This window comes from Manis javanica, chromosome 6 (assembly GCF_040802235.1).
Source record: "Manis javanica isolate MJ-LG chromosome 6, MJ_LKY, whole genome shotgun sequence".
In the NCBI taxonomy this organism is placed as follows: domain Eukaryota; kingdom Metazoa; phylum Chordata; class Mammalia; order Pholidota; family Manidae; genus Manis; species Manis javanica.
The window spans coordinates 25,505,603-25,531,825 of record NC_133161.1 but is presented as its reverse complement, the minus strand read 5'-3'; the positions used below and the strand labels follow the sequence as shown (position 1 = coordinate 25,531,825).

General features: G+C 34.1%; 1 protein-coding gene across 7 annotated transcripts in view; it reads right to left on the bottom strand.

Annotated features, from left to right (window-relative positions):
- POT1 (protection of telomeres 1) overlaps positions 1-25,922 on the bottom strand; it is a 124,215-nt gene extending 98,293 nt beyond the window's left edge. For 4 of the 7 annotated variants that reach the window (XR_012132153.1, XM_037023491.2, XM_037023488.2 and 1 more), the window contains exons 1-6: positions 25,768-25,922; positions 24,797-24,981; positions 19,572-19,644; positions 16,183-16,274; positions 1,916-2,029; positions 1,155-1,202 (exon numbers count right to left, since the gene is read on the bottom strand). Coding sequence is in view for 6 of the 7 variants with exons in the window: in XM_037023491.2 (XP_036879386.1) it covers positions 1,155-1,202; positions 1,916-2,029; positions 16,183-16,274; positions 19,572-19,644; positions 24,797-24,919 (450 nt within the window). In the remaining variant the exon portion in view is untranslated. The remainder of the gene's footprint in view (positions 1-1,154; positions 1,203-1,915; positions 2,030-16,182; positions 16,275-19,571; positions 19,645-24,796; positions 24,982-25,767) is intronic. The other 3 variants (XM_017644669.3, XM_037023489.2, XM_037023490.2) reach the window with 3 other exon arrangements.
- Positions 25,923-26,223: the final 301 nt, after the last annotated feature.

Below are 26,223 nucleotides of genomic sequence, written 5' to 3'. Positions count from 1 at the left end.
ATGAGACAGATAAGAGAAGATATGTGCTCAGCTAACAAAATAACTGGACCTAAGATTATTATCTTAACAACTATCTTCCTAATGTAGAGCTGAATAGGGAAGGCCAGCACAACTCAAATAACATACTTGTTAATTCATGACCAACAACATCTGATCTATAATTTGGCTTTCCATGTAAATAAACCAGTATATCTATACATAGCAGGTAAGTAATTCTAATAGTTCAGAATACCTGAGCTTTCTGAAAAAATATTTTGCTAAGATCAGAGGCACTTTCATTTACTTTTGCCTTACTTACAGGGTCATGGATATATAAAACAATTGAAGTTGACCTCTCCATAACAATTATGAGACATACTAATACCCATGGCTAATTCACATTTTTTAAAAGTACATCAATCCTTTTATTGGTTACAGTTTCCTTAAATAACAAATTTAAATTGTACTACAATAGTATTGTTTAGAATTTAAAATCTGTATACTGTAGTTATTGTCAGGTAGAAACAAAGTTCTTGTACTCAGTCCATTAGAAACTAAAGGTTTCAGAACATAGGTAGAAAGTAAACTTTACATTAAACTTTATCAACATATTACCTTTCCAATTTCACTTAGTTACAAGTAGCTCACCTGTAAAAATGGGAACCTTCCTATTGCTATAACATTTTGTAAAATATTGGAAAAAAGGACAAAAAAGAAAAGCAAAATGTATTATGTCAACTTCTTCACTTAAAATCACATGATGTCAAATCACAATTCAGCACTAATCTGTTTAATACAAACTGATGAAGAACAAAAGAATCTGCCTGAGCTTTAAGTCATAAAAATCCCAGTGTCTTCACACAATACAACTATTTTTTCCATTTTAATTCTCTGTGTATGTACTTATATAAAATATCATAAGATACTCCAGAAAACAGAACAGCAAGATATTATTTACTAGGTAAATATGTAACTTGAATTTAACGTTGTCATGTATCAAAAAAGTAGATTATGTCTTCCCATTGTATTGATACTAATTCAAAATCAGACCATAAAATGGATCGAATATAGATGAGTGTGTGTGTATATATATGTACATATACACATCTGTATATGTGTGTATACACATGAGGGTGTGTAATACATATTCTAAATTAAACTGAAAATCATCTTACCAAAGACATTGATTCTGTAGAAAAATCTCTTACAGATTTAACATAAACCTGAAAACAAAAAGAGGACTTATTTTACAAATGACCTCCAATGTGACTACAAATCTTTAATTGTAGGAAAACTATACATATAACTGTATAATACTCAAAATCACTGGAACAGCTTAAAGTTATGGCTTACAAATTAAGAGTGACATGTGCAAAGTTGTATAAGCTAAATTTCAGTCTAATCCATTAATTTTAATATCATAAGACCATCTCTAGCCCATATAATGCCCTTGTGAATACTAGAAACCTAGGCAGATGGTGGCCTGCAGGCACATGGCTTGGCCCAACTCTACTCTGTACCTGACAGATCTGACCAAAGAAGTAGTCGTCAAAAAAGGAGGGGGAGGCACACACAGAAGAGGGGATGAGTACCTTCATAAAGCATAAAATAGGAAGGTATCAGTTTTACCTAAAAGGGAGGACTTATCAATTTAAAGTGAAGTTAAGCAGAATCAAAGAGACTGATGGTATAATTGCAAAGAATAAACTCAGGTCTAGAGGGTCCGTGAAGTTTTAAGTTTTTCATTAATAATAACTAAGGGATCTTTCTTGTCTCCTGGAGTCATTATAAACATAAAGCCAAGAAAAGAATTCCTATTTTTAAAATCTAAAATACTTAATTAAAATAACTGTCAGAATAGTTTATCTGCATATTTATTGAAATACTACAGCTCATTAAAACCACAATATGATTGGAGACTAAAAGTTACACTCACATAAACAGTTGATTTGCAGTCTTCAAATGCTTTCAAAAATAAGCATTGTTTACCATCACTACTTGTAGATGAAGAGCTTGACAAAACAATAAATCCAGCCACAGCAATGGTGTCCTACAGAGCAAAAAATGGTTTTAAATCATCAAAATATCAATAATTCTGGAAGTCAAAAAAATCCTTGTTTTTATTATTATTTAGAAACAGCAATTATTTCTGTATAATGGACAACTAGTTAGCCTAAACTTCTTTAATGCCTTCCGAATATAAGGTTAAGACCACCTCCTCTAAATAGCTATCAACAATGTAGCCATTGATAATACCTCACTTCATGCATCAGGAAAATACTAACTATATCACCTAGAAAATTTTACTTCAAAAATCAATGTTTATTTCAATTTATGTTAATAAGTTTGCATGAATAAACACAATGAAGAGATAACAGGTAATCCAACAGTAACTAACAATGGAATTTAAATGAAACTAAATCTCAGAGTTGAGAGAATACACTAAAACTTGTCATCTGTGTAAAAACTCCATATTGTTATGAAGCTAATATATAAGCATACAATTTCAGGGTATGAGATATAAATAGGAAATTTCCATTTATATATTAATAAGAACAAAAATTATTTTTGTAATAAGAAGCCAGTCTCCATTTATTCCTGCCTCTCATTTTTTAGTTAAATCTCCCTCTTCTTTCCAAATATTGGTACATACACTCAGCAAGTTTTGTCTTGCTGCATTTTGTGCATGTGTGCATGTATTTTTATTATCTTAATTTGATTTTAACTCCAAAATCTATAAAAAATTTCCTGGGCTTTAGGCAACTTCCTTCAGTAATCCTAATCTCTACCAAATGGAAATCTTCTGTATTACTGACTTGTTTAGCAAACACAAGGATGTCATGTAAGCCCCCAGATTATCTATTGCGATCCATTAACTAAGCTGTGAGCACCTTGAAGTCAGGGGTCATGTCTTACTCTGCTTTGTATTTACAGAGCTTGACACAAAGTAGACCTCCATAAGCAAACTGTGAACCAAAGGAGGGACTTCCATTGCCTTTCTAAACCCCTATCCAGATATTTTAGCTTGGCTCATTTCTGTATTTTTTTTCCTTCAGGTGTGACTGCAAACACAATTGGGTCTATGCTATAATGCTAAAAAACCACAACTCTTTATGATGAGAAAATTTTCTTCTCACTGAAAATTTTCCAAGTTTCTCTCATGTTTTAGACAATTTTAAAGAGGAATGAAATAAACAGTAAGAAAAATATACAATGCTTTCAATTTATCTCAGACTAATATATTCAGATTTAAATGAAAATTTGAGATTTTAGTCAAATAGTTAAAGTTGTTTAACAGAACTAATACACATAGATAAAAATAAGTACAAAGTCACTGGTTTAACAATTCTCTTAAGAGCACAAAAATAACTTGTCATTTTATATTTTACTTTAAAATGTCTTAAACACAAATATTACATGGAAAGAAATATACTAAATGCAAATATTAGGGGTAAAGATGCACATTTTTCTATTTTTCTGTATAATCTAAACTTAAGAACAAAAAGTACTTCTTTTATGATGGAGAAAACACTTTTAAAAGAGAGTAAAGCACAAAAAGCAGGATATCACCATTCATAGGAAAACAATTTTCAAAAGTCTATTTTAATATTAGCAACACAACTAAGTAAAGTTACATTTCCTCTAGCACACACGACACCACGTAAATAACAAAAGTATCTTTTAAGAAAAATTATGTATTCATTGCATTGTTATATATTACATTTGTAAACACGAACTTATATTTGAATGTACATATATAAATTGTACTAAGGCCCTCAGTGATCTCATCGCCATTGACCTTTCCTGTTATACTTCCCATTTTTCTCTTTTACACATATCTGATATCATCTATCTTTTAACGTCTGGGCTCTAAAAGCTTTTTTCTTATAAAATCTGTTTTAGATTGTCCCTCTCCCAGAAAAATAATCCTTCCTTCCTTCCTTCCTTCACTTTGTGTGTTACGTATACAGTTCTTAATGCTTTTAATGCCCTTAAAACTCTGTAAAATTCCTGAGACTAAGAATAATGTCTTATCCACCTATATATCCCATACCAGTGACTGGCAGAGGCTTCTGTTCATAGTCAGTGCTCAGCAAGTATCTGTTAAACAAACTAATTAATACTGGTAAAAACTGAAGTACAAATCTAAATAAAAGAGGGTAAAAAAATGAAATGAGTAAGCCTTAGGATTCAATTCCTATGAATTTATATATCATAATGGCTTTTACATTAATTCAAATACATAGAGAAAAAGAAAAATTAATACATAGTAGGCATTATTCATTTGTATAAATTCACAAAGATTGAAAATGAGATTTAATACACATTGCTCTAAGTTCTAAACTTATGAGAAGAGCATACTGAAGCCACTCAAATAAGAACGGGAATTACACAGTTCTGTGCTAAGAGTATATTCTGATATACTAAAATAGGTGTTTAATCTCAATTTGCTGAAAAAGTATTAGGAAACCAACCTAAGAAGAATACCATATTACTAAAAATGGTAAGGCTTTATGAATATCTGTTCATGAACGTTCTAAAAGCGTAAACACATTTGGTATGGCTGAATCTTTGAACGGACTCAGCATACTCAGTATCAGCAAATAGGTCACTTCCCTTTTGTGCCTGTGCTACCCTGTCAGAGAGGCTTTGAAAGAATGAGCCCTTATCAAACAATTCCCAACAGGAATATTCTACTACACACCAGTCTCAGAGAAAATGAATGAAATCAGTACCATTTTTAACATGAAAAAAATGTTTTTTAAAAATATGAAAAACCTAAAAGGGGAAAAAAACAAAAGTCAACTTATTTGCATATTGAGAAATACAGTTTTTACATGCTAATATTGCCTAAAGAAAAATACAATATGGTATGATAGGCAAATAGGTGAATGAAAAAAATGTAAGCCACAAAACTAATATATTAGTTTGCTAATTTTTAACATATAATACATTAAAAATTCTCAAGTTGTTACCCTTAAGGAGCAGGAAAAAGGGCACAGAAAATATGAAACAATTGATAATCCAGTAAGAAAAACACTTACTTGACCTTAACCGGCATTAAGTAATTTTTACTATACTGACCTTTTAAGTCTTGGTAATATGTTGTATTTTAAAACACTGTGAAAATGAAAGGGTACAGGGAAAAGCCAGGGATCTGACATCAGGGATAGTGCAGTGATGGGCAGGAAATGTTTCTCTACTACAAAAAATGTATTTCATGGGTATTAGCATCTACTGGATCATGTAACAAGGACACAATTGAAATAATATATGTAATATTAGTATAAAAAACCAGAATCTTTAAATGGCCTATAAATCACCATATGATCTGATGCCCACACACCTCACCAGCTACACATTGTGTGACTCACTTTAGAATTCTGCCTTTTTATAATTCTTGAGCATTCCACCATCCTCATTCAGGACCTTTGCATATACTGTGCTCTCTTACTGATCCACTCTCCCAGTTCCCCCATGCTCATTCTTTCTGCTACTTTTCTCATTCTGCTACTCAATCTTCTTGATTACATATCATATCTGGATGAAATAATTAATTACATATTAGTTGTTTAATTCTACTCTTCTCCACTGAACACTATTCCACGATGGCAAGATCCGTAACAATCTAATTCAGTTTAGATCTCTCTGACATATAGAATGAAGATAGAAGACATTCAACAAATATTTGGACAACTAAATGAACAACCAAGCATACGAATACATACACAAGTACTCTATGTATATGTATAATATACCCTCATTAAATCTCAAATAAAATAAGCTATACAACTGTTAGAAAACTTACTTAATTGAATCTTAGCTTTTTAGAACTGAAAAGGACTTTACAAATCATGTAACCAAGCGCCATCATTTTTCAAATAAGAAAACAAGGGCCAGAAAGATAAGTAAATAGTCTCAGGTCGCATATAGCTAATTAGTTCTGGATCAAGACAAGAATCCAGGTCTCCTGACTTCCAAGACAGGGACTACTCTATCTCCTCTTTCAAAATAATTTCTTATAGGGAGGGGGAAAATGTATTAATAAATGTCTATGATTTTGACAGTTTTATGATAAATTTTTTTAACTTTCAAAATACTTTGGAAAAGGCTTTCCTCTAAATTTATATTCATATATTGAGTGCTAAATCTTACTTAAAAGCTAAAATTGAAAAAAATCCCTCATATGGAAGGAGGTTTAGTTGGAACATGTGTATTCCTGCAAAACATGTGTATCATTAATCTAGCAAAGCAAGGACTAAATTTTCTAAAATTAATTTTAATGTTGTAGGGTTGGAGTCGTATTCAAATATGGGGCTAACCTAAAGGCAACAAGCAAGTCACAAGAAAGGTATAAGAACGGAATTAGAAAATTCATTATTTTATGCAAAAAAATTACCATTTGATTTGTAACAATCTTTAAACTTAATACTATAAACTCTAAAATAACCTAATTACACCTCTCAAACGATCAGTATTCATGGTTTTTAAACCCAAAAAAGAATTTGAAGTAAAATGTGACTTCAGTGTTCTCACCATTTTAAAAAGGAGAAACCCTGACTTACTACTATTATTAACATTCTCTATTACCTGACAAGTACTAATTAGTTAATATATTTCTACTCTATTTTAGCGAATGCCTATTTCTAGTATATTTCAATAGCAGAAAACACCTCTCATATGTCATTTAGATAAAATATTAATATGTAATATATTATACATTTTACTAATGCATTATACGTTTTGTACATTGTACATAATTAGCAAGGTTATATTATATCATAACCCTTGTTTCTCAGATAAGAGTTAAATACATAATAGAATATTAAAGGATAAAGATAAACATTTGTTTATATTATAGATATCCAATATCATGCATTTATTTTTTAAACTCTTCTCTAAATGTCCAAGATATGTTGTGAAATAAAGCAACTTATAAAACATGAATAGTATGAAGTCATTAGGTGAAAAAAGTTGCATGTATCAGCTTACATATACACACATACACACACACAAACATAGATATATACAGAGATATATTAAGTATACAGATTATATATATTACACACACACAATGGTTTTCTCTACTGAAGACAGTAGTCAATGGGAGTGGGTTCACAGGCAGTGGGCAGCTTTGTTTTGTAGTTGAATGTTTTTGAAGCCATGACCATGCAAGAACAAAGTCTTCTAAACCACATATTTGCAAGACTTAATCCAAGTCTACACTATCTCCGTGAGGCAGGAAAAGAATATAGTCATGGAGATAAAGTAGTTTCTCCACTTACTAGAAGTTCTATAACAAACCTTAGTCCTAGAACGGTTACCTTGGTAATAGTACAAATGACCATCACCACAGAGGGTTACTAAAGGCTCAAATGATAAATATATATGTAAGCACTCTGCAAACTGTATATATCCATACAAATGCAATATATATTATTAGTAAAAGATTAGGAAAAAAACTAGTTCAACAGTAAAAGCTGGCTATAATAAATGTGTGAAAAAGAATGTTTTCTACCACCTATTTCTCTAGCAAAATTTTAACAGTCTCTTAAGTATAACCTTTATCTAGTCTGCTAAAAGGCCCAGCTTATTCTTTAACTTAATCTATATGCTGTTTTTTTTCTCCTCCAGGCCCTACCTTTATCATTTGATAGAAAACTATATAAAATAAATAAAGGATAGGACATTTGGAATGCTAGAACATTTCCTCAAAGATACACTTCTGGAAATGTTTCAAAAAACTAAGAAAACTTAAAATATTCATATTAGCACTTTTATGGACACAAAATTTTTCTAAAAATAATGCAAGACTTTAACATACCTGTAATTCTGGGGGAAAATCCCAGGGCAAAATATATTTGAAATCAAAGTCAGTCAAAGGGAGAAATAAAGTGGGAGAAACCTGTTTATTGCTTATAAGCAGTTGTCCACTTCTGCTCTACTGTGTATCTCATGACCCAGCTGCAGGAAAAAGGGACCCCACCCATCCTCTGGTCTAGTTTTGCCCTTGCTCACCCTTGCAATCACCTACTGATATGGAGATAGACTCCTTCCCTCCACCCCTTGGAAACACCTATTGATATGCAGATGCACTAAAGCCAGGCTAGAGATTCAGGAAATATTGCAATTTTACCTACAACTAGATAAAACTAGAGGGCCAGAAAATATCTCATAGTTAATGAGTTAATCAGTTGAAGTTCAAAAGGCCAGGAGTAACTTGGAATGTCCAGATATTCCCCAGATAAAGGAGTGCATCTGAGGGCAGCCCATGTCTTCATTGTGTCAATTAGATCATGCCATTTTAAGATTTACTTTAGTCTGCTAAAAGGCTCAGCTTATACTTTAACTTAATCTATATGCTGTTTTTTTCCTCCTCCAGGCCCTACTCAAGTAACTTGGAACGTGGGCAGGAGAAAAGCATCATGATTAATTTTCGAAACAAGTCCAAAGATAAACAGCATAGTAAGAATAGGGAAGATTTGATCTTAAAGCTAAGATCCCATTTTAAAAGCCAGGAAGATAGGAAGTAAGACTCCTAACTATTCTTTAACAAACAGACAGTAATTCAGCCCACCTTGGGAGGAAGGCAGGCGGTCTTGGTTGATATGTTACCAGAGGGAAGCTGCTATCCTGGGGAGGAACCAGATTAGTAAATTTGTGTTAATTTTGCAGAATTACAAAGAGGACTGATAGAAGAGATTCAATGTTTCTCACCAAAGATAAACAGCTTGAGACCACTGAACAAGTCTACACTCCCTAGCCCTTTGTCACCTTCCTGAAAAATCCTTAAAACAGGTCCCCAACCTTTTAGGGTGCCTCCTCTGAGGATGTCCACACTCCCTCTGTCATTAAGTGCCTAACTTCAAATAAAACTTTTACTCTGCTTCACTACTGTGTCTCTGTCTTTCAGTTCTTTGCTGTGGCAGGAACAAAAACCGAGGAAAATGAACAACTGCCCCCTAACAAAATCACTATTATTTTTGTACAATGTGTGCACAGAGTGAATTACTCTTGGAGCTCAATATTAACACAATTGTATATTGATGCCAGGGCTCTTGTTCACGAAGCCGAAGAATGAGCTTCACAAACACTCAAGGTAGGAGAGCAAGGTACAGGCTTTTACTTAGAAATAAAATGAGAGGAAAAAGCTCCTGGCTCATGCCAGGAGGGGACAAGAGCCCAGGGTGGTAAGGTTGTCTAGGGGATTTATAGGCAGTTGAGGATTTTTGGGAACTGAGGGCTTAGGGTGTGGATTTGTACCACCTGCATTGCCCTCAAGTGGGCTGGGTTGTTGTCTGTTTGCTAGGGGTGTTTACAGTGAAGTCAAGGGTTATGCTGAGATACCCTTGGGGAACACTCAAACATTCCAGGCCAAGTTGCTCCTGGTCTTTTGACCTTTAACTGATCTCACTGAAGATGTCTATATTCCTAGTCTGCTATCTTTACCCTAGAGAATTTGTGTGACCTTTACTTTGCATAATGCTGAACATAGAGTTTCAATAGGGACTTTATATTGTTACATTGCTCTGACTGTAAATATACTGCCTTGCTTTTTCCTGAGGCCCTCACCCTACTCTGTCTAAGCCCATGGTCCCTGTCTCAATACCATGATAGGATCATATGAAATTCTGTCCTCAAAAAGCAGTTCCTAATTGTGGGCTCACGGATCTGAGGAGGAGTTATGGACCACCTTCTCAGAGAAAAAAAAACCACATTTATATGACTTTCAGTTGATTCAAGAACCCCTCTTAAGGCTCTACACACTGCTGGCGGCCCACTGAAGATGGCGGCACCTTAGGATACTCATCTACAAACTGCTGGTCCTTTCACAGAAAATTAACTAGGCTTTTCATTTTACAGCTTGTTGACTCAAAATAGGATGCTGGAGCATCTTCCTGATCACACATTAAAATGGCCTTTTCTCCCTTGCATGAATTTGAAGCCAACAGTTTTATACTAACTTACTGAAAAATATCAAGAGAGAAGAAAGGACAGGCAACTTTAATAATCTTGGTAAGATGAAAAGAAGTAGACTATGATTTCCTGGTCAAGGTCCTTGAAATATCAAAAATGTTAAGTGTACTTATCTTTACAGAAATGAAAAGGTTCATCTGAAAAAGAAAAAAATCATCAAACTACATTTTATGTATATTTCATATATTCTATAACCCATGAAAACTTAATATATTATTAAATTCAATATGTTTTAGGGCATACCCAGCAACCTAAAGAATGAGGAATATGTTAGTAGCATCTGTTTTTAAAGGGTGAAGAGTCACAGTAAATAAAGCTTAATATTCACATGCAAATTAGTCACACAGCTTGGTATTCACATGTAAATTAGTCATGGAACTGATTTTTTTTCCATTTTCCCAATCTCAACAAAGTATTGTAATAGTTTATCTAGTTCAAAGGAAAAATGTTTAAGTTATCTTTCCAATTAAGTGAATCTTACCTGTTAAACACCTACTTAATATTCTCATTTTCATTCATATTCTCTCCCTCCCACTCTCCCACATCATTTCTGAGTATCTCCCTTAAAAAAATGGCATGATTTCAGGACTTCTTAAGCACCGAATTTTCAACAATTCAGAACTATCATCATGAATATTAATTATTCTAAGTTGAAATAAAGTCATGCCTTCAAGGGCAAGAAAAGTAACAGGATTATAATAGTCATGACAATAGGCCTTTACTGGAACCACCCACAAAAGTGCCTCAGCTATGGCTCTAGAGCCATTGATTCCTACCCACCTAAACAGCCTGAAGCAGAACTTAGCTGTGCCGTACCAAGTAGATTAAAACTATATCTCAAAAGTTTTAAATTGTATCTAAAATTACTCTAGTTATCATTCTGAGAGAAATAATCTCTAATGAAATGTTCTAGGAGCTTTAAGATATGAATTATATAGCAACTATCTTATTTCTTCAAATTCTAAGGTAATATTTTAATATACACCATTGATTTCATAACAGTTTTTCACAGGGAGAAAAAAACAGTACACTGATTCTTTTCTTTGTTCAAATTACAAATTAGGAAAATATTAACTGACCATATCTTCACAGAGGCTTTAGTAAAAAGACAAAACTTGAGTTTGGCAATTTGCAAATTTTTTTATCAAAAAAAAAAAAGGTAGATGTTCTGACAATTTCTTTGAATGCATTTTTATTCTAGACTCCAATGACAGGTTTTACAAAAAACGGTAGCATTTCTCAAGTCCACTGAATTATTTATAAATCATCACAGTTTCTGAAACTGTAGTATGCCAGAGCTATTCAGAATTCTCAATCCAACCCCCTTACTTTACAGTTACTTTCATAAAGCATTACTTTAAATACAGATCTGGAGATATTCAATGGTTATTCAAAACCCAGTAAATAATTGGAGATAAAGCAGGGACCAGAAGCTAAACTCCTGGGCTCAGGTCCAGATACCCTTCCTCTACCTTGCTCTTCCTCAGTGGGGATGCATATAATTACAATTTAATTACAGTAAGATAATAAGATTATTAACTACAATAATAATAGTTGCCATGTACTGAGTTCCTACTAAGTGCCAGGAGTAGATATGTTTTATCTCTAATCCACACAACAATCCAGAAAGGTAGGTATCATCCCCATCTTAAGATTAAAAACTTTATTAATTTTTAAATTAATCTTATGATTAATTTTTACCCTTAACATTTAAAAAGTTTTCTTTAATCTTTACAGATTAAAAACAAGGTTGGATGGAGTTAAGAGTCATACCTGCTGGGGCTGAGGCACTCTGATCCCCCACTCCCAGCTTTGACTGGAACATGCACTAAACCTTCAGTCTTTGTACCTGCGAATTCCTGGTCTAGAACACTCTTACTCTAAGTATCTTAAGGACAACTTGATCACTTCTTTCAAGTATCTGTTCCAATATCACCTTATCAGTCTCCTTCCTCAGACTGAAATCTGTCTTCTCTCCCCTTTACGTTCTCACACCTTCTCTCTCTCCCACTGCTTTATTTTCTCCATAGTATTGTTGCCACTTGAAAAATTTTATATTTATTTATATTTCTGGTCTGTCCATCTTTGATAGAAAGTAAGCCATATAAAAGAACTTTGTCTATTAGGATCACCAGTGGCTAGGAATGAGGCCTAGCTCATAACAGGTGTTCACTAAATTATTGCATAAATGTGTAACTGACTGAGTGAATACATCCTAATTCTCTTACATTGCCCATTAGAAAACATGTATGTACTCAGGAGAAACATTTAAAGTACAAAAAGACTACTAAGGCAAACACCAGTCCCCAGCTCCTCCAAAGCCAATAGACGGCCACAGCTTCAGAGAATCAGAATGGCAAGGTATTTCCCCACCAGAAATGCCAGGACCTCCAACCACAGGCAAAGTCTCGTTTGCCTCTGTGTGAGGAAGGGAGGAGGAGGCAGTGCTTCTCCCCATCAGGGCTGCCTGGGATGGAATGGCGAGCAGGTAGCGGAAAGCTTCAAACAACAATAGCTATTTACCAGTCTCTAGAAAATTATTTGGGTATTTTAACAACCATATACCTATGCAAAATGGTTGAGTTATCACTGCCTCATTCCTAGCACTGGTACAATTATTTAAGTAATTCACCCAATGACAAATGCCACAACTATTCAATTACTAGATACTTTACAGATCTCTAGAATTATGTCAGCTAATAAGGAGAAAACATTATAAAAGAATTGAAATATGGTGTTAAAGCTTGCCTTTTTAAGAAAAGAGTTACAAGGAGTTTTGAGAAAAAGTTTGGGAAAAATAGACTGGTAGACAGAGATATAAAGATAGGGGAGTATATACTGAATATACTGATGATATTTCATGATTTAAAAAAATTAATATTACTATTTCAGTAGTATGACTGTATTGTGTTATTCACTCATTCGTATATATATATATATATATATATGCATATATATATATATATATGCATAACTTTAGGAATCTTTCTATTTAACATACTGAAAGTTTTATGGTTTGAATTATATAAGTGATATTTGCCTCAAAATAATTTGTGGCAGTAAAAGGGCAGATAATGAAACAATGAAGATAGTCTGTTTCTTGATAACTGTTGAAATTAGATGATGGGTATATGAACATTCATTATAGAATTCTCATCACTTGTATATGTTTGAAATTTTTCACAGTAAAAAGCTTGAAGATTAGTAAATAAAATGTTCCACTAAAAAACAAAGTTGCCTACTGTTTTTTCTCAAATCCTTCAGGCAGATTCAGTTGACTGAGGTTGCTATTATAACTCATTATAGTTACCACCATTAAATGACTCTCCATTAGATTAAAGATTGTGGGTTCCAAAAGGCCAAACACTGTCTCATTTATTTTGGTTTCTCTAGAGCCTAGCACAGTGTCTAGCAAAATGTCAGCCCTTAATAAATGTTTAATGAACCTAAATATGAATGAAAAAAGAGACAGAGTATATACAATCTCATTTGACTGTGTGGCTTTGTATAAACGAAAGTTTTTTTTTTCCGTATGTCATTCACTTGTTAGACAATCATTGATCAAAAAGAACTGAAACCATATTTATCTGATATTCCTGCAACATTCTTTTAGAAGTACTATCTAACTGTAAAAACTTATTTGGAGACTTCTTGCTGACTCAACACTGTATTTAATAGCTACATGATTCAATATGAGTTAAATGCCAAATCTGGTTTTGCAAATATCTAAGGGATCTCCAATTAACATCAAAGATGTCATATGTTTCTTAGAGAATATTAATTTTAAATCATTTAAATACAGATGCTGAAAAAAATCCTTAAGATTATACACCAAACACTGGTAAATTTCCAGAGATGTGCTTGCCAAAACAGTATTAATTAGCTACATGTGGTTATTTAAATTTAAGTTAATTCAAACAATATAAAGTGTAAAATTCAGTAACTCAGCTGTACCAGCCACAATTCACATGCTCAGTATGGTAGCTCAGCTAGTGGCTACCATATTGACAATGCAGATATACAATATTTCCATCACAGCAAACACTTCTACTGCATGGTACTACTCTAGAAGACTTTGATCAGAAGAGACTCTCACTTTCTATTATATATCTGTATTGCCTAAATACTGCAAGCAGGCATGTATTTCTTTTTATCAAGGCAAAATATAAATATAAAACTTGCCATTTTAACCACTTTTAAGTGTACAACTCAATGGTGTTAATTACAATCACAATGTTGTACAATCATCATCAATCTTTCCAAAACCTTTTCATCATCCCAAATGTAAACTCTTTAACCATTAAGCAATAACTCTCCATTCCCTCTCCCTACCCTACAGCCACAGGTAAACTCTAATCTACTTAGTGTCTGTGAATTTGCCTATTTTGCATACTCACTTAAGTGGAATCACACAATAGTTGTCCTTTTGTGCCTGGCTTATTTCACTTAGCATAATATTTTCAAGGTTCATCCATGATGTAACATGTATCAGAACTTTATCACTTTCATGGCTAATATTCCATTTTATGAATATATCACATTGTTTATCCATTCATCTGCTGATAGACACTGGGTTGTTTCTACTGTATAATGCTATACTGAATACTGGTGTACAAACAGTTCTTTTGAGTTCCTGTTTTCAATTCTTTTGGGTATATACCTAGTAGTAGGATTGCTGGGTCATACTATAATTCTATGGTTAGCTTTTTGAAGAAACATCAAACTTTTTTCCACAGTGGCTATAGCATTTTACATTAAGTGGACTTTGTACCTTTGTTAAAAAAATCAATTACCCATAAATGTATGGGCTTATTTCTTGACCCTTAATTCTATTCCATTGGTATATATGTCTATCTTTATGTCATTTCCACACTGTTGATTTTGATACCTTTGTATTAAGTACTGAAATCATAGGGCATGAGTCCTCTGACTTTGTAATTCTTTTTCTAGATTGTTTTGGTATTCAGAAGCCCTTAAAACTATGTATGAATTTGAGGATCAACTTTTCCATTTCTGCAAAAAAAGCTGTTAGAATTTTGATAGGAAATGCCCTGAACCTATAGATCACTTTGGGTGGTCCTGGCAGCTTAACAATATTGAGTCTTCCCATTCAAGAACATGGATCTCTTTCATGTGTTTTAAATAAGACCTTTATTTAGGTCTTATTTCTTTTAGCAATGTTTTTTAACTTTCAATGTACAAGTCTTTCACCTCATTGGTTAAATTTATTTCTAGGTATATTATTCCTTTATATTCTATCATATGTGGAATTATTTTCATAATTTCCTTTCCAGATTGTTCATTGTAAGGTACATATAATTTTTGTGTGTTGATCTTATATGCTGCAACATTGCTGAATTCTAGTAGCTTTCTCTTTGATTCTTTAGGATTTTCAAGTACAGGATGTGTCATGTGAGAATAGAGATAATCTTACTTCTTCCTTACAATTTAGATGTCTTTTCTGTCCTTTTCTTATTTAATTTCTCTGGCTAGAACTTTCAGTCCAATGTTGAATAATACTGGTGAAAGTGAGTATCCTTGTTTTATTCCTAATCTTAGGGGAAAGGCTTTCAGTATTTTACCACTGAGTGTCATGTTAGCTGTGGGTTTTTCATAACTGCCCCTTATTGTACTAAGGAAGCTCCCTTCTATTCCAATTTTCTGAGTATTTTGATTATACAAAGGTGTAGCATTCTATCAAATGCCTCTTCTGCATCAATTAAGATGGCCATTGTTCTATTAATGTGATATAGTACCATGACTGATTTTCTCATGTTGAATGAAACTGCACTCCTGGGATAAACCCCACTTAGTTATAGTCCTTTAAATATGCTGCTGTGTTCAGCTTGGTAGTATCTTGATGAGGACTTAGAAAACATGTATTTCTGAGACAACTACAAGAAAATAATACAAACAGAGAATTATAGCTCATATTATATTTTAGTTAAGACTTTTTTTAATTGGTGGGAAATGTATGTATCTTTAAGATTCTGTTGAATACTAAAAATTAGTATGAAGTAAGAGGAAAATTTGTTCATTTTTATGTCAGTAATAAGTTTTACTGACCTTTTAAGGCTGATGCAATCTCTAAAGATGTTGCTTATTTAAGTATCATTTTTTATGAACTTGCAAATATATGCTGAACCTCTAAAAAAAACGTCTGCAGGATGAACATAGCATCATTAACTCTAAATCTACTTCTAAAATAATATGAAAATACTTTACCCCTTCACAGAAAACTTTTGCACAGTCCTTTGCTAATTTTCCAAAAAACAGTACATTGATGGTGCTGATCTCTGCATTTGAATTTTCTTGTTCTAGAGAGAAAAACACATACAGAAAAACATTTATTAGATACAGCAGTTTTACATATTTAAGAAAATGGATAACTACATTTTGAAAACCATAATTACTTCAAAATGCAATTATAAAAAAGGATAATTAAAATGTTCATAATTCACTTTTAGTTTAATACCCTAAGTAATGCAAAAATGACAGAAAATGCTAATAGGCCTTAAAATCAATATTATGTAACATTTCAATCAGAATATGCATTTTAAATTTCTGTAAATATTACATTAATGTCATATAATGATCACTTCCTATTTATTCTCTCATATTCATAACTGAAATTAAATAAGGTATTAATTATTCAATTTATATACAGTATAACATGTCACCCCCAAAGTACTTCATTTTTACTTAACTTGTAGTAATCCACAGTTACCAGTACATTAAGTTTTAATCTGGACAAGTGTGATCTTCTCCCCAAGCAGCCATATATTAAAGAGTTAAAGAGCAGAGTATGTGTAAAGACCAAGCAAACTGTTGATTCAGAAAATGAAAATTACTTGGGAAATAAGGAATGCACATTCTACAAGTAACCTCATTTGCATTTTCTAAGCTTTGGAAAACTATCTCCATAATCTTCATTCTCCAGAGATATCTCCTTTAACCACTACAGCAGGGCCAAATGCTAAGACTCAATTAATGATCTGAGGGAAGTTTCATCCATATCAGCTTTCAAACACTGAGCTAATCCGAGGACTGCCATCATATCAGATCTTTATGCATTTATGAACCACATAAAAGGTTTTTCCAAAATTGGCAGTCTTCTTTGTGTGACTTAGAACTCCTGAATCTATTACTCTATCTGTTCTGGTGGCAGTCAGCAGTGAAAACACTACCACAAAGCTGCCCACTGCCTCCTTTCACTTATCTCTTTAGGCCAATTCCTCAAAAGAAGTATACATATAAATTGAAAGAAACACTGTTGTTCCTCAAATACAAAAAACACAGTGGCTTCCAATCAAAAGATAACACACTCCATTAATATCTTAACTGAACTGTGAGATGTCTGTTTCTGGCCATAATGGAGTAACAGGGATTAGATGTATTCTGCAGCCTTAAAACAACTAGATAACTAAGAAAAAAATATATGAAACAACAGTTTTCAGACATTAAACAACAGAAAGTGCTGAAAAGTGATTTCTCTGAAGAGGAAAATAAAGCAATATCCTCAACCTACTTCCTGGAGAGTCTTTCCAGGCAGCAGAAAATAGAGGTAAAACTCAAACAAAGCCCAGCAACCTCAATGAATTCAGAATAGTTCAGATTTAAGGATGCCAAGGGGCTAGAATCTTCAGGACAGAGTGCTGAAAGGAAAAGGACAGTGCAGAAAGGAAAAGGACAGAAAGTGCTCTAGAGATCTGAAGTTGGGTGCCTTCAGGTCTTTGGATGAGTACTGATCTCTAAGTACATGGCAGGAAACTATCCCAGGCAGGGGAAAGAACTAAAAAGAATAGGCAATTCCTTGAATCACACAGGGCTAGGAATTGTTCTGGTTCCAGCCAGCCAGAGTGCAGCAGAATCATCAGAAGGTTATGTTTGGCCAAATTAGCCTCAAAATAAATTCTGTTCTAGACCGACCCTAACAAAACTAATCACATTAATTCCAAGATAATTAAATGCACCATGAAACAAAGACAAATAATATTTAAAGGATGACAAATAAATCTAATATTGGATATTTTAAAACTTCAATGTCAGCATCTACCAAAAAATTACCAGCCATGCAGAAAGGAAAAAGAGGCCAACATAAAATAAGCAGGGAGTGGGAAAAAATTCAATAGAAAATAACTTCAAATGACAGTGATAACAGAGTTGCCAGATAGGATTCTAGAGTAGTTGTTAAATACAATGGTAAAGATGAATACTGTGAGGAGAAATGGAAGATATAAAAAAAAGATTAACTTCCAGAGTTGAAAAATGTAAGTTAATAGTGCACTAACTGACTGGAGTTAACTGCAGAGTAACCAAGAAGAAAATATTATACAAAATTGAAAAACAGAGTAAAATCAATGAAAAGAAAAGCTGACTTTGAAGATCAATAAAATAAATCTCTAGCCAGAATGATCAGAGAAAAAAAATGAAAGAGAAATAACAAATTATCAAAGCAATAAAATAGGACATCACTACAGATACTACCAACATTAAAAGCATATCAGAAGTACCTAATGAATAACATTAAGCCAATATATTTGACAACTGAGATGAAGTGTGGATAAAACCCTTAGAAATACAAACTACTAAACTTACTCAAGAAAAAAAATGAATAGCCCTGTAAAAATGAAAGACATTGAACTTAGAATTAAAAGCTTTCCCATAAAAAAATTTCTAGGCACAGCTGGCTCTACTGGTGAAGTCCACAAATATTTAAGGAAGAAATAATAATAATCATAGCTAAACTCTTCCAGAAAATAGAAGAAAGAATCACCTAACAACTGATTACCCTGACACCAAACCAGTTAAAATCATTGAGAAAGATTCAGATCAACATCCTTCATAAATTTAGATGTAAAAATCCTTAACAGAATATTATTAAAATCAAGCCTAGCAATGTATCAAAATGGTAACAGGCTTATACCTTATTTTGATTTATTTTTCTTCAAAACACATTTCTACCTAATACTACTTATGTAATTACTTACTCCCTAAAAATGTAAATTCCATGAAGGTAAAGACTTTGGTTTGGTCACTGCTGTATCCCCTGTACCGAGAACAGTGTCTGATACATAGGTTGTTTTCAGTAGTTGTAGAACGCCATAGTTCAAAGTCTATTTCCCATTCACTGCAGCAGACCACCCTTCTAACTAATTTTAGGCTTCAGATGAGATCTACTTTGGTCCCCAAGTATTCCAAGGTAGCCCTTCCAAGCTTACCAGGATTACTTGAGGGTTACTAGGGAAAGAAATTAACTTGTGTAACTACACCAAGCTAAGAACTAACATGCTGGAAATAACATTTGAAGAAAGTTAAGCTTTCTAAGCTGTTTTGGTCACATTAATGAAACTAGTAAATAGGGGGACCAGTTAGCTATTGTTAATAGTTTAAATATGTGGCTAAAGAAATCGAAAGCAAAATAGAAGCTATGGGAGAAAGGGAGATACATTAGACAATAAGAGGAAAAATTAGTGAAGGAAAGACTAATCTTTCATTCTATAGATTTTTATACTACTGTGCATGTACTATTCATTAGAAATCATTTGTATACATACATAAAGTTACCCATTTGTTGTTTACAAGCAAAAAAGTTAAGCAGTGGTCTTATATACCTTGTAGTCCAATCTTCAAAACAGCTGTTCTGTTTCCACCATTAGTTAAAGAAGAGATAAATGAAAGTTTTCCCTGAAATGAGAGAAAAAAAGTTACTCAGAAAAGCCAAAAGAGCTTATTATAATACCAAGCTATAAGTAAAAATTAGAATAAAAATTTTTAAGTAGACTTTTGTCTTGCAAAAAAAATCAAAGTACTGTGTTCAAGTCACGGAAGTGATTTTTCTAATACCAAAAGGCCTAAAAATACTTCAGGTTCATTTAATTTTTAAAATAGTTTATTAAACATCACCAAGTCTTCATTTTACAGATAAAGATGGACTAGCTCAACTTGAGCTTTATTTTAACGTGTAAAACTATTCTCTATGAAAAAATTTGTTCCTAGAAAGAAACTAAAACTTATTAAAGAAAACCTTAAAAATGCAAATTGATAATCTCATAAATAAGGATGGTATTGACAAATCAATGGACTAATGCACAAGGACAGGTTAGACTTTGTTCTCCTTCTGTAACCAGCTCTGTCAGCTTTTAAACAGTCTCAGATGAAATGAATATTTAATCTGGATAGTTTTTATAATTTCTATAATTCTATAAAATTTAATAATCCCATGAATAAATATAAGGCTCTATGAAAATTCTCACACAGAAAATAATTTATTTAATGAAGTTTAAAAATAGATCCTATAATACGTATCTCCCACATACCAATATTACAAACTTTGATTTATGGTGCTAATAGTAAAAAGAAAATCCAGCTATGTTTATACATTAATTTTACCTATAAGATAGGAGTCAGAAAAAAAAATTAAAAGGTTATCAACAGTACATAATGATTCAGTCAAAAACAAAGGTAATTATTCCACTTAAGAGGTAGAAAGCTGGAAAGAACAACAAAAAGTCAGATATTGGGCAAACTTTGAAATTTTTCTTTACTCTCCAGAGAGAAAGTCAGAAGGCAAACAACTAATGAAAAATATAGGAAAAGAGAAGTTCCTCCAAGGAGAGATGGGGGCGAGTGAGCTGAGGTCACAGGACAACCAACCAACCAGGTATCCAAGAAAACAGACATCTGATGAGAGACAGGCGTAGGCACTTGCTTACCTGACGCAAAGGGCAAATGCTGCCTGATATCTCTAAGAAATACTCATCTAATATTTTCAGAGTTGCTAAAGACCAAGTACGGGCTAATAAAAAGACATGGAGCTTCTGGGAGCTGCAAACACAAAGGGAATTCATACCCACTTACAAGCTCTTCTCCACAAACTTGACAAAGTTCAGACCAGGAGGGAATGGGGAGCAAGGGAGGTAGCAGTTACTGTAGGAAGGAAACCCTGCCTGGATCTTCCTCTTCTATCTTTCAGAACAAAGTCCTTGAAGTGCTGTCAAAGGGCAACAAAACTACGAAATACCACTGCAGCTGGAAGGGTAAAGCAGAAAAAAAAGCACTTTCTATATAACTTCTAGGGATGGCCAGGATTAGGTATATATAAAGAGCCAGACCTACCACTAGGGACAGGGCAGGCTCACTGAGAAGACCTCAACCAAAAGACCCACAGACACACTGCTTGATAAGACAGAGGCTTAATCAGGATACCACCATATCCATGACTTCAAATATAACAAAACCAACCACTCCAATTTAATGGCGAGCTTGTCAGATTAAAAAGCATGATCCAATGATACGCTGGCTAAGAGATACTTAAAATACAGAAGCATAAATAAGTTGAAAGTGAAAATTTAAAAAGGAATGTTGGCATAGCTATAGTATTATCAGAAAAAACAGATTCTAAGAAAAAGAGCTACCATAAAGAGGAACATTTGATAATGATATAAGGAATATTCATCAAAAAGAAATGACAACTTAGGTAAGAAGCTTCAAAATATGTGAACACTGACCTAACTAAAGGAAGAATAGACAGATCCACAATCATAGCTGAAATGAGCACCCATCTCTCAGTAACTGACAGAACAAGGAGAAATACAGCCAGTCAAATATAGATCTGAAAAACACCATCATACAAGTTTATACAATTGTAACTCTGGGGGGAACTATGTTCCCAGTCTGGGGCCAATTACCTTTGAAGTTGAAATCAGTCAAAGGGAGAAGTCAAGTGGGAGAAACCCATTTATTGCTTATGAGCAGTTGTCCACTTGTGCTCGCAGGTGTCTCTGGTAACCAGGCTGCAAAAAAGGGATCCCACCCAACCTCTCTGGTCCAGATATGCCCTCACTCACCCTTATAATCACCTATTGATATAGAGGTGGACTACTTCTCTCCACTCCTTGGACACACCTATTAATATGGAAATGCACTAAGGCAAAGCAGAAGATTCTGGAAATATTGAAATTTTACCCAGAACAATTCACATTTACAGACCACTATACCTGACAACTGCTGAACACACATTCATGTCAATACACATGGAATGTTCAGGAAGGCAAACCATATGGTAGTACATTAAATAAGTCTCAGTAAATTTCAAAAAAAATGAAATCTTAAAGATTTAAATTATAAATCAATAACAATAACATATCTAGACACATTCCTCTTCTCCCAGTCATTAACTTTCTTCATCCTTACATCCCCTTTAATTGCACCCTTTCCTCTTCATTCCTTCATAACAAAATGCATTTCTTTGTTATGAAAGTATTTAGAATGAAAAAGAAATCACACAAATATGAAGTGTAAAGGCTAAAATACATATAAATATTTAAAAATCCAGAAAAGTAACCTAATTTTGAATCAACTTATTTCCTGATACATCTCTTTAACTACATAGTTCTTCACATTTATGACTATAATCTTTTCATGTCAATGATTTTATAACATTAGTGTCTATAGAGAATATAAAGATAATTCCATTTTTCCTACAGCATAACTGACTAAAATTTGATTTTTGTAATTGATAGTTTACAATGATTGTATTCAACTTCACTCATTATTGGTAACCCCACATAAATTTTTAGGACTGCTGCCAGGTTTGAGAAAATTTCTATTAAGTTTCTTTCATACATAAGATGTAAGATTTGAATCAATTCTCCTTAAATTAGTTTCAGACTCTATACATTTCACTACCTGTTTTTCCCCCACTAGCTACATTCCCATGCTAGGTGGGACATGAGATATCACACCCGTATACAACTTCTGGCCCCACACTTTTCTTCCAGACTGCCCAGTGAGTTGGAGTGTTCCTGGAAACCATTCCTACACCAGGAGAGCTAGCAATACCTGCTATAAATGAAAGTGACTGTAAAGCACATGAATATATCTCACTGAACATGTTCCACAAGTCAACTTCCCCTTAGCTAGACTTCAAAAGTGTTCTCACTCTAATACCACTTGATAAAAGGGAAAATGTGATGGACGGGGAAGTCAAAATAGAAAGAGCAGCCTTAGCCATTCATGTTAAAACAACCTGCTTGTGTAAATTTTACAAATATATGAAAGCATCAATTCATTTCTAAGAACCCTAACAGGGTCTAAGAAGGACTTGTGCAAGTAAAGAGTCTTTGAAGCTTGAACTTCACTAGCTGCAAAATAATTTTGCCCATTAGTGGGATTATGGTACATTATTTTCACTAAAGTGAGAGACTAAGTGAACTCCATATCCAAAGACACTGATGTTGAGGATATCATCATTCTCTTTACCACAATAATGAGCAATTACTAAAGGTTCAGAATTCATTAAGCACTTTACATTCACCCTCAAAACATTTCTATGAAGAAGGTTCTATTTTAATTCCTATCTTACAACTGAAAAAAATAAGGCATAGAAAAATAAAATCACTTTCCCAATTACATAGCTAATAAATGACGGATCTGTAACCAAATTCAGACAGCCTGTCTCCAGTGTTACAACTCCTTTTCCTCAACTGCTAAACTGCCACAGGAGAAGTCAGTGATCTTGGATGGCCTCTTGAGTTTGAGTATGAGTTGTGTATTGGGGGGAAGAGGTCAGAAAAGAAGGGTAAAGAAAATGCTGATACATTCTTTAATGGGCTATGGTTTCCATGCCCAAAATATCAAAAGTACCACCACACATTACTTGAAAGAAATTGTAGAAAAGAAATTGAAGAAAGCTTTGATGAAGTATTCATTCTGTACTCTAGCCAAAACCATCTGCCTATATAACATCACCACTGGAAGGCCACCCAAAACCTCTCAAAAATTCCTAAAATTTAACTCATCATTTTTTTTTCCTAAATGTGTGTCTCCTATTATCTTCCCAAGGCTGATGAGGAATTAGAAACACAGAAATTTCCTGACCTCTTTACCCATCTTACCTAATTGTTCTTCAAGACCTGTTAATTCTGCTTCTTTATCCTATCAGCTCTGAAACAGAACATCTAGATTCTAACTCCAGCTCTACCACTTAGTAGCTATATTTCAGGCCAATTAACCTTACTGAAATGCAGTATTCTTACTACAAATGAATAGTACCGAATTCATGGGTCTTTGTGATGATTAAATGAGTTCATATATGTAAAACACTTAAAATACTACCTAACTCACGGAAAGAGCTCAATAAATGTTAAAATCTGTCATTATTATTACTATTTTGTCTGTCTCTCTCCCAAGATCCCCTCTGCCACTGGTTCAAACAGCATCCATTCTAAACTAGATTACTGCAACTGCCTCTTAACTAGCCTTCCTCTAATCTTGCCCTCTCTGATGTATTCTTCACCCAGAAAGCAGAGTACTTTGAACTTACAATGAATCATGTTTTTCTCTTGCTTAAAATCTGTTTAGGGTCTCCCAGAGGTTTTAAGGTAATACCCAAATTCCTCAACATGCACATGAGGACTGCTTTAACCCAAAATGATGGTATAATCTCATTCACCCTTTAAAATCCTGCTCAAATATCTTGACCCAAGTCATCAAAACCAAAAGTTCTCTCCTAAATGTTCACATATCACAATGCTAATACTAAACTTATTAATCAGAATTACAGATCAAGCAACCTGTTCAATCCCAAGAATGTAATCACCTTCAGTTCAGGGACCATATTCATTCATCTTCGTATCTCCAGAACTTATTCCATTGTATCACAGGAGAATGCAATGTTAAGCTAAATGAATGCTAAATAAATAACTTAGCATCAAAATAGTCTCAAATGTATGACACAGGTAAAACCATTCCTGAAACAACTCTCATAGGTAAGCTAAAAAAAAATTAATTTTCCTTTTAGAAGGAAAAAACATTCTGAGTTATGAAAAATTCTTACCTGGACGTATTTCTTGCTATAATCACAACCTGGCTGTAGAGATCTGAAATCTACTTTGCTTAATTTAGTTAATGGTTCAACTTCAGGCACCCCATTAACTTCTTTTATTAATTCAAGTGGCATATCAGATCTGCTTCACAAAGCTGTCCAAAGCAAATTCAACTAGGGAGCTGAACAGATTGCTGCTGGAAACACAAAAGACCAGTGGTTTATCCAAAATGTAGTCAGTAATTTGTTTTAAACCTCTTAAGTTTTGCTTTCCTTTCCTCTAAGTAAACACTGTTGGGGTTGGGGCTGAGTTTTCTGTAATTTTATTACAAGGATTAATACACACACTCTCCTACGGCATCGAAACAAAACCCTCTTTTACTCAGTTTTGTTTTTAAATAAGCATCTCTAAATAGCAGTTTCTAGGATCTGTGAAAACTACACTAACAATTGCTTCTACCACAGTGCTTTAAAATGTATGCTATTGGGCAAGGGTAAGAAGAGAAGTTCTGAATTTGTTTTTTAATCCCTTTGGCAGCTGTAATATTGTGTACACAATTTGTATACCAAAAGCTTATTACTCCAAACTACATCTGTTGCTTCCTCCCTCTAGCCTCTATACAATCGAAATTAACAACCACTGAACTCTTAAATTGTGCATTTTAGGTTCAGTCTCATTCCTCAAACCTTTTTGACTGTGGCACGCACTAGCGTCAATATTTAATTTTAATGTGTGCGCATCAACCTCCCCCAAGCATCCGCGAGAGCGAGGAGTTGGACTAACTCCAATCAGCTGTCCACAAAACGTCAAGCAACATGCTGGACACAGCACACTCACGATAAAGATAAGCATGGAGGGTTTCCCTTCGATAACTACACCGAATTTTGACCTTAACTAAATGAGCCCCTTTACAATACCTGTGCAGGTCCCCACCCACCTTGTACCCACGTAACGAACTCAAAAACCTTAGAAATCCACTCACCCGCTCTCTCTACAGAGAAACGAGGAAGTTCAGACGGGCGCGCCCGTGACGTCACACGCACGCTGGCGGCCCAGTTCCCACGCATGCGTACACGGTCTTTAGGGATTGCCGCTCGCTCCCACGCCCACGGAGGACGAACTGCGAAATGGTTCCCCAGCCTGAGGTGCCCTGGAAGTGTCACGGAATACGTAAAGCGTGCGGCGCCAGGGAAGTCGTGGGGTGGCTGCACGTTACCCACTCATTATTTCCGCTGCTCCGGGTAATCCTACCCCCGTCAGCTTCCCAGCCCCGCCCCCCATCAACTTCCCGCGGTCCGGGACTCTGCGTGACTCTTAAATCCTGTAACCAATAAAAAAGGCTTTCCGACACCAGGGCGGGATTCGAGATTCCGTCTAGTAGATAAGAAGGTCCTTTTGTCACGGCACTTAATTTAATCTCTGGCTCTCTATCTCCAGA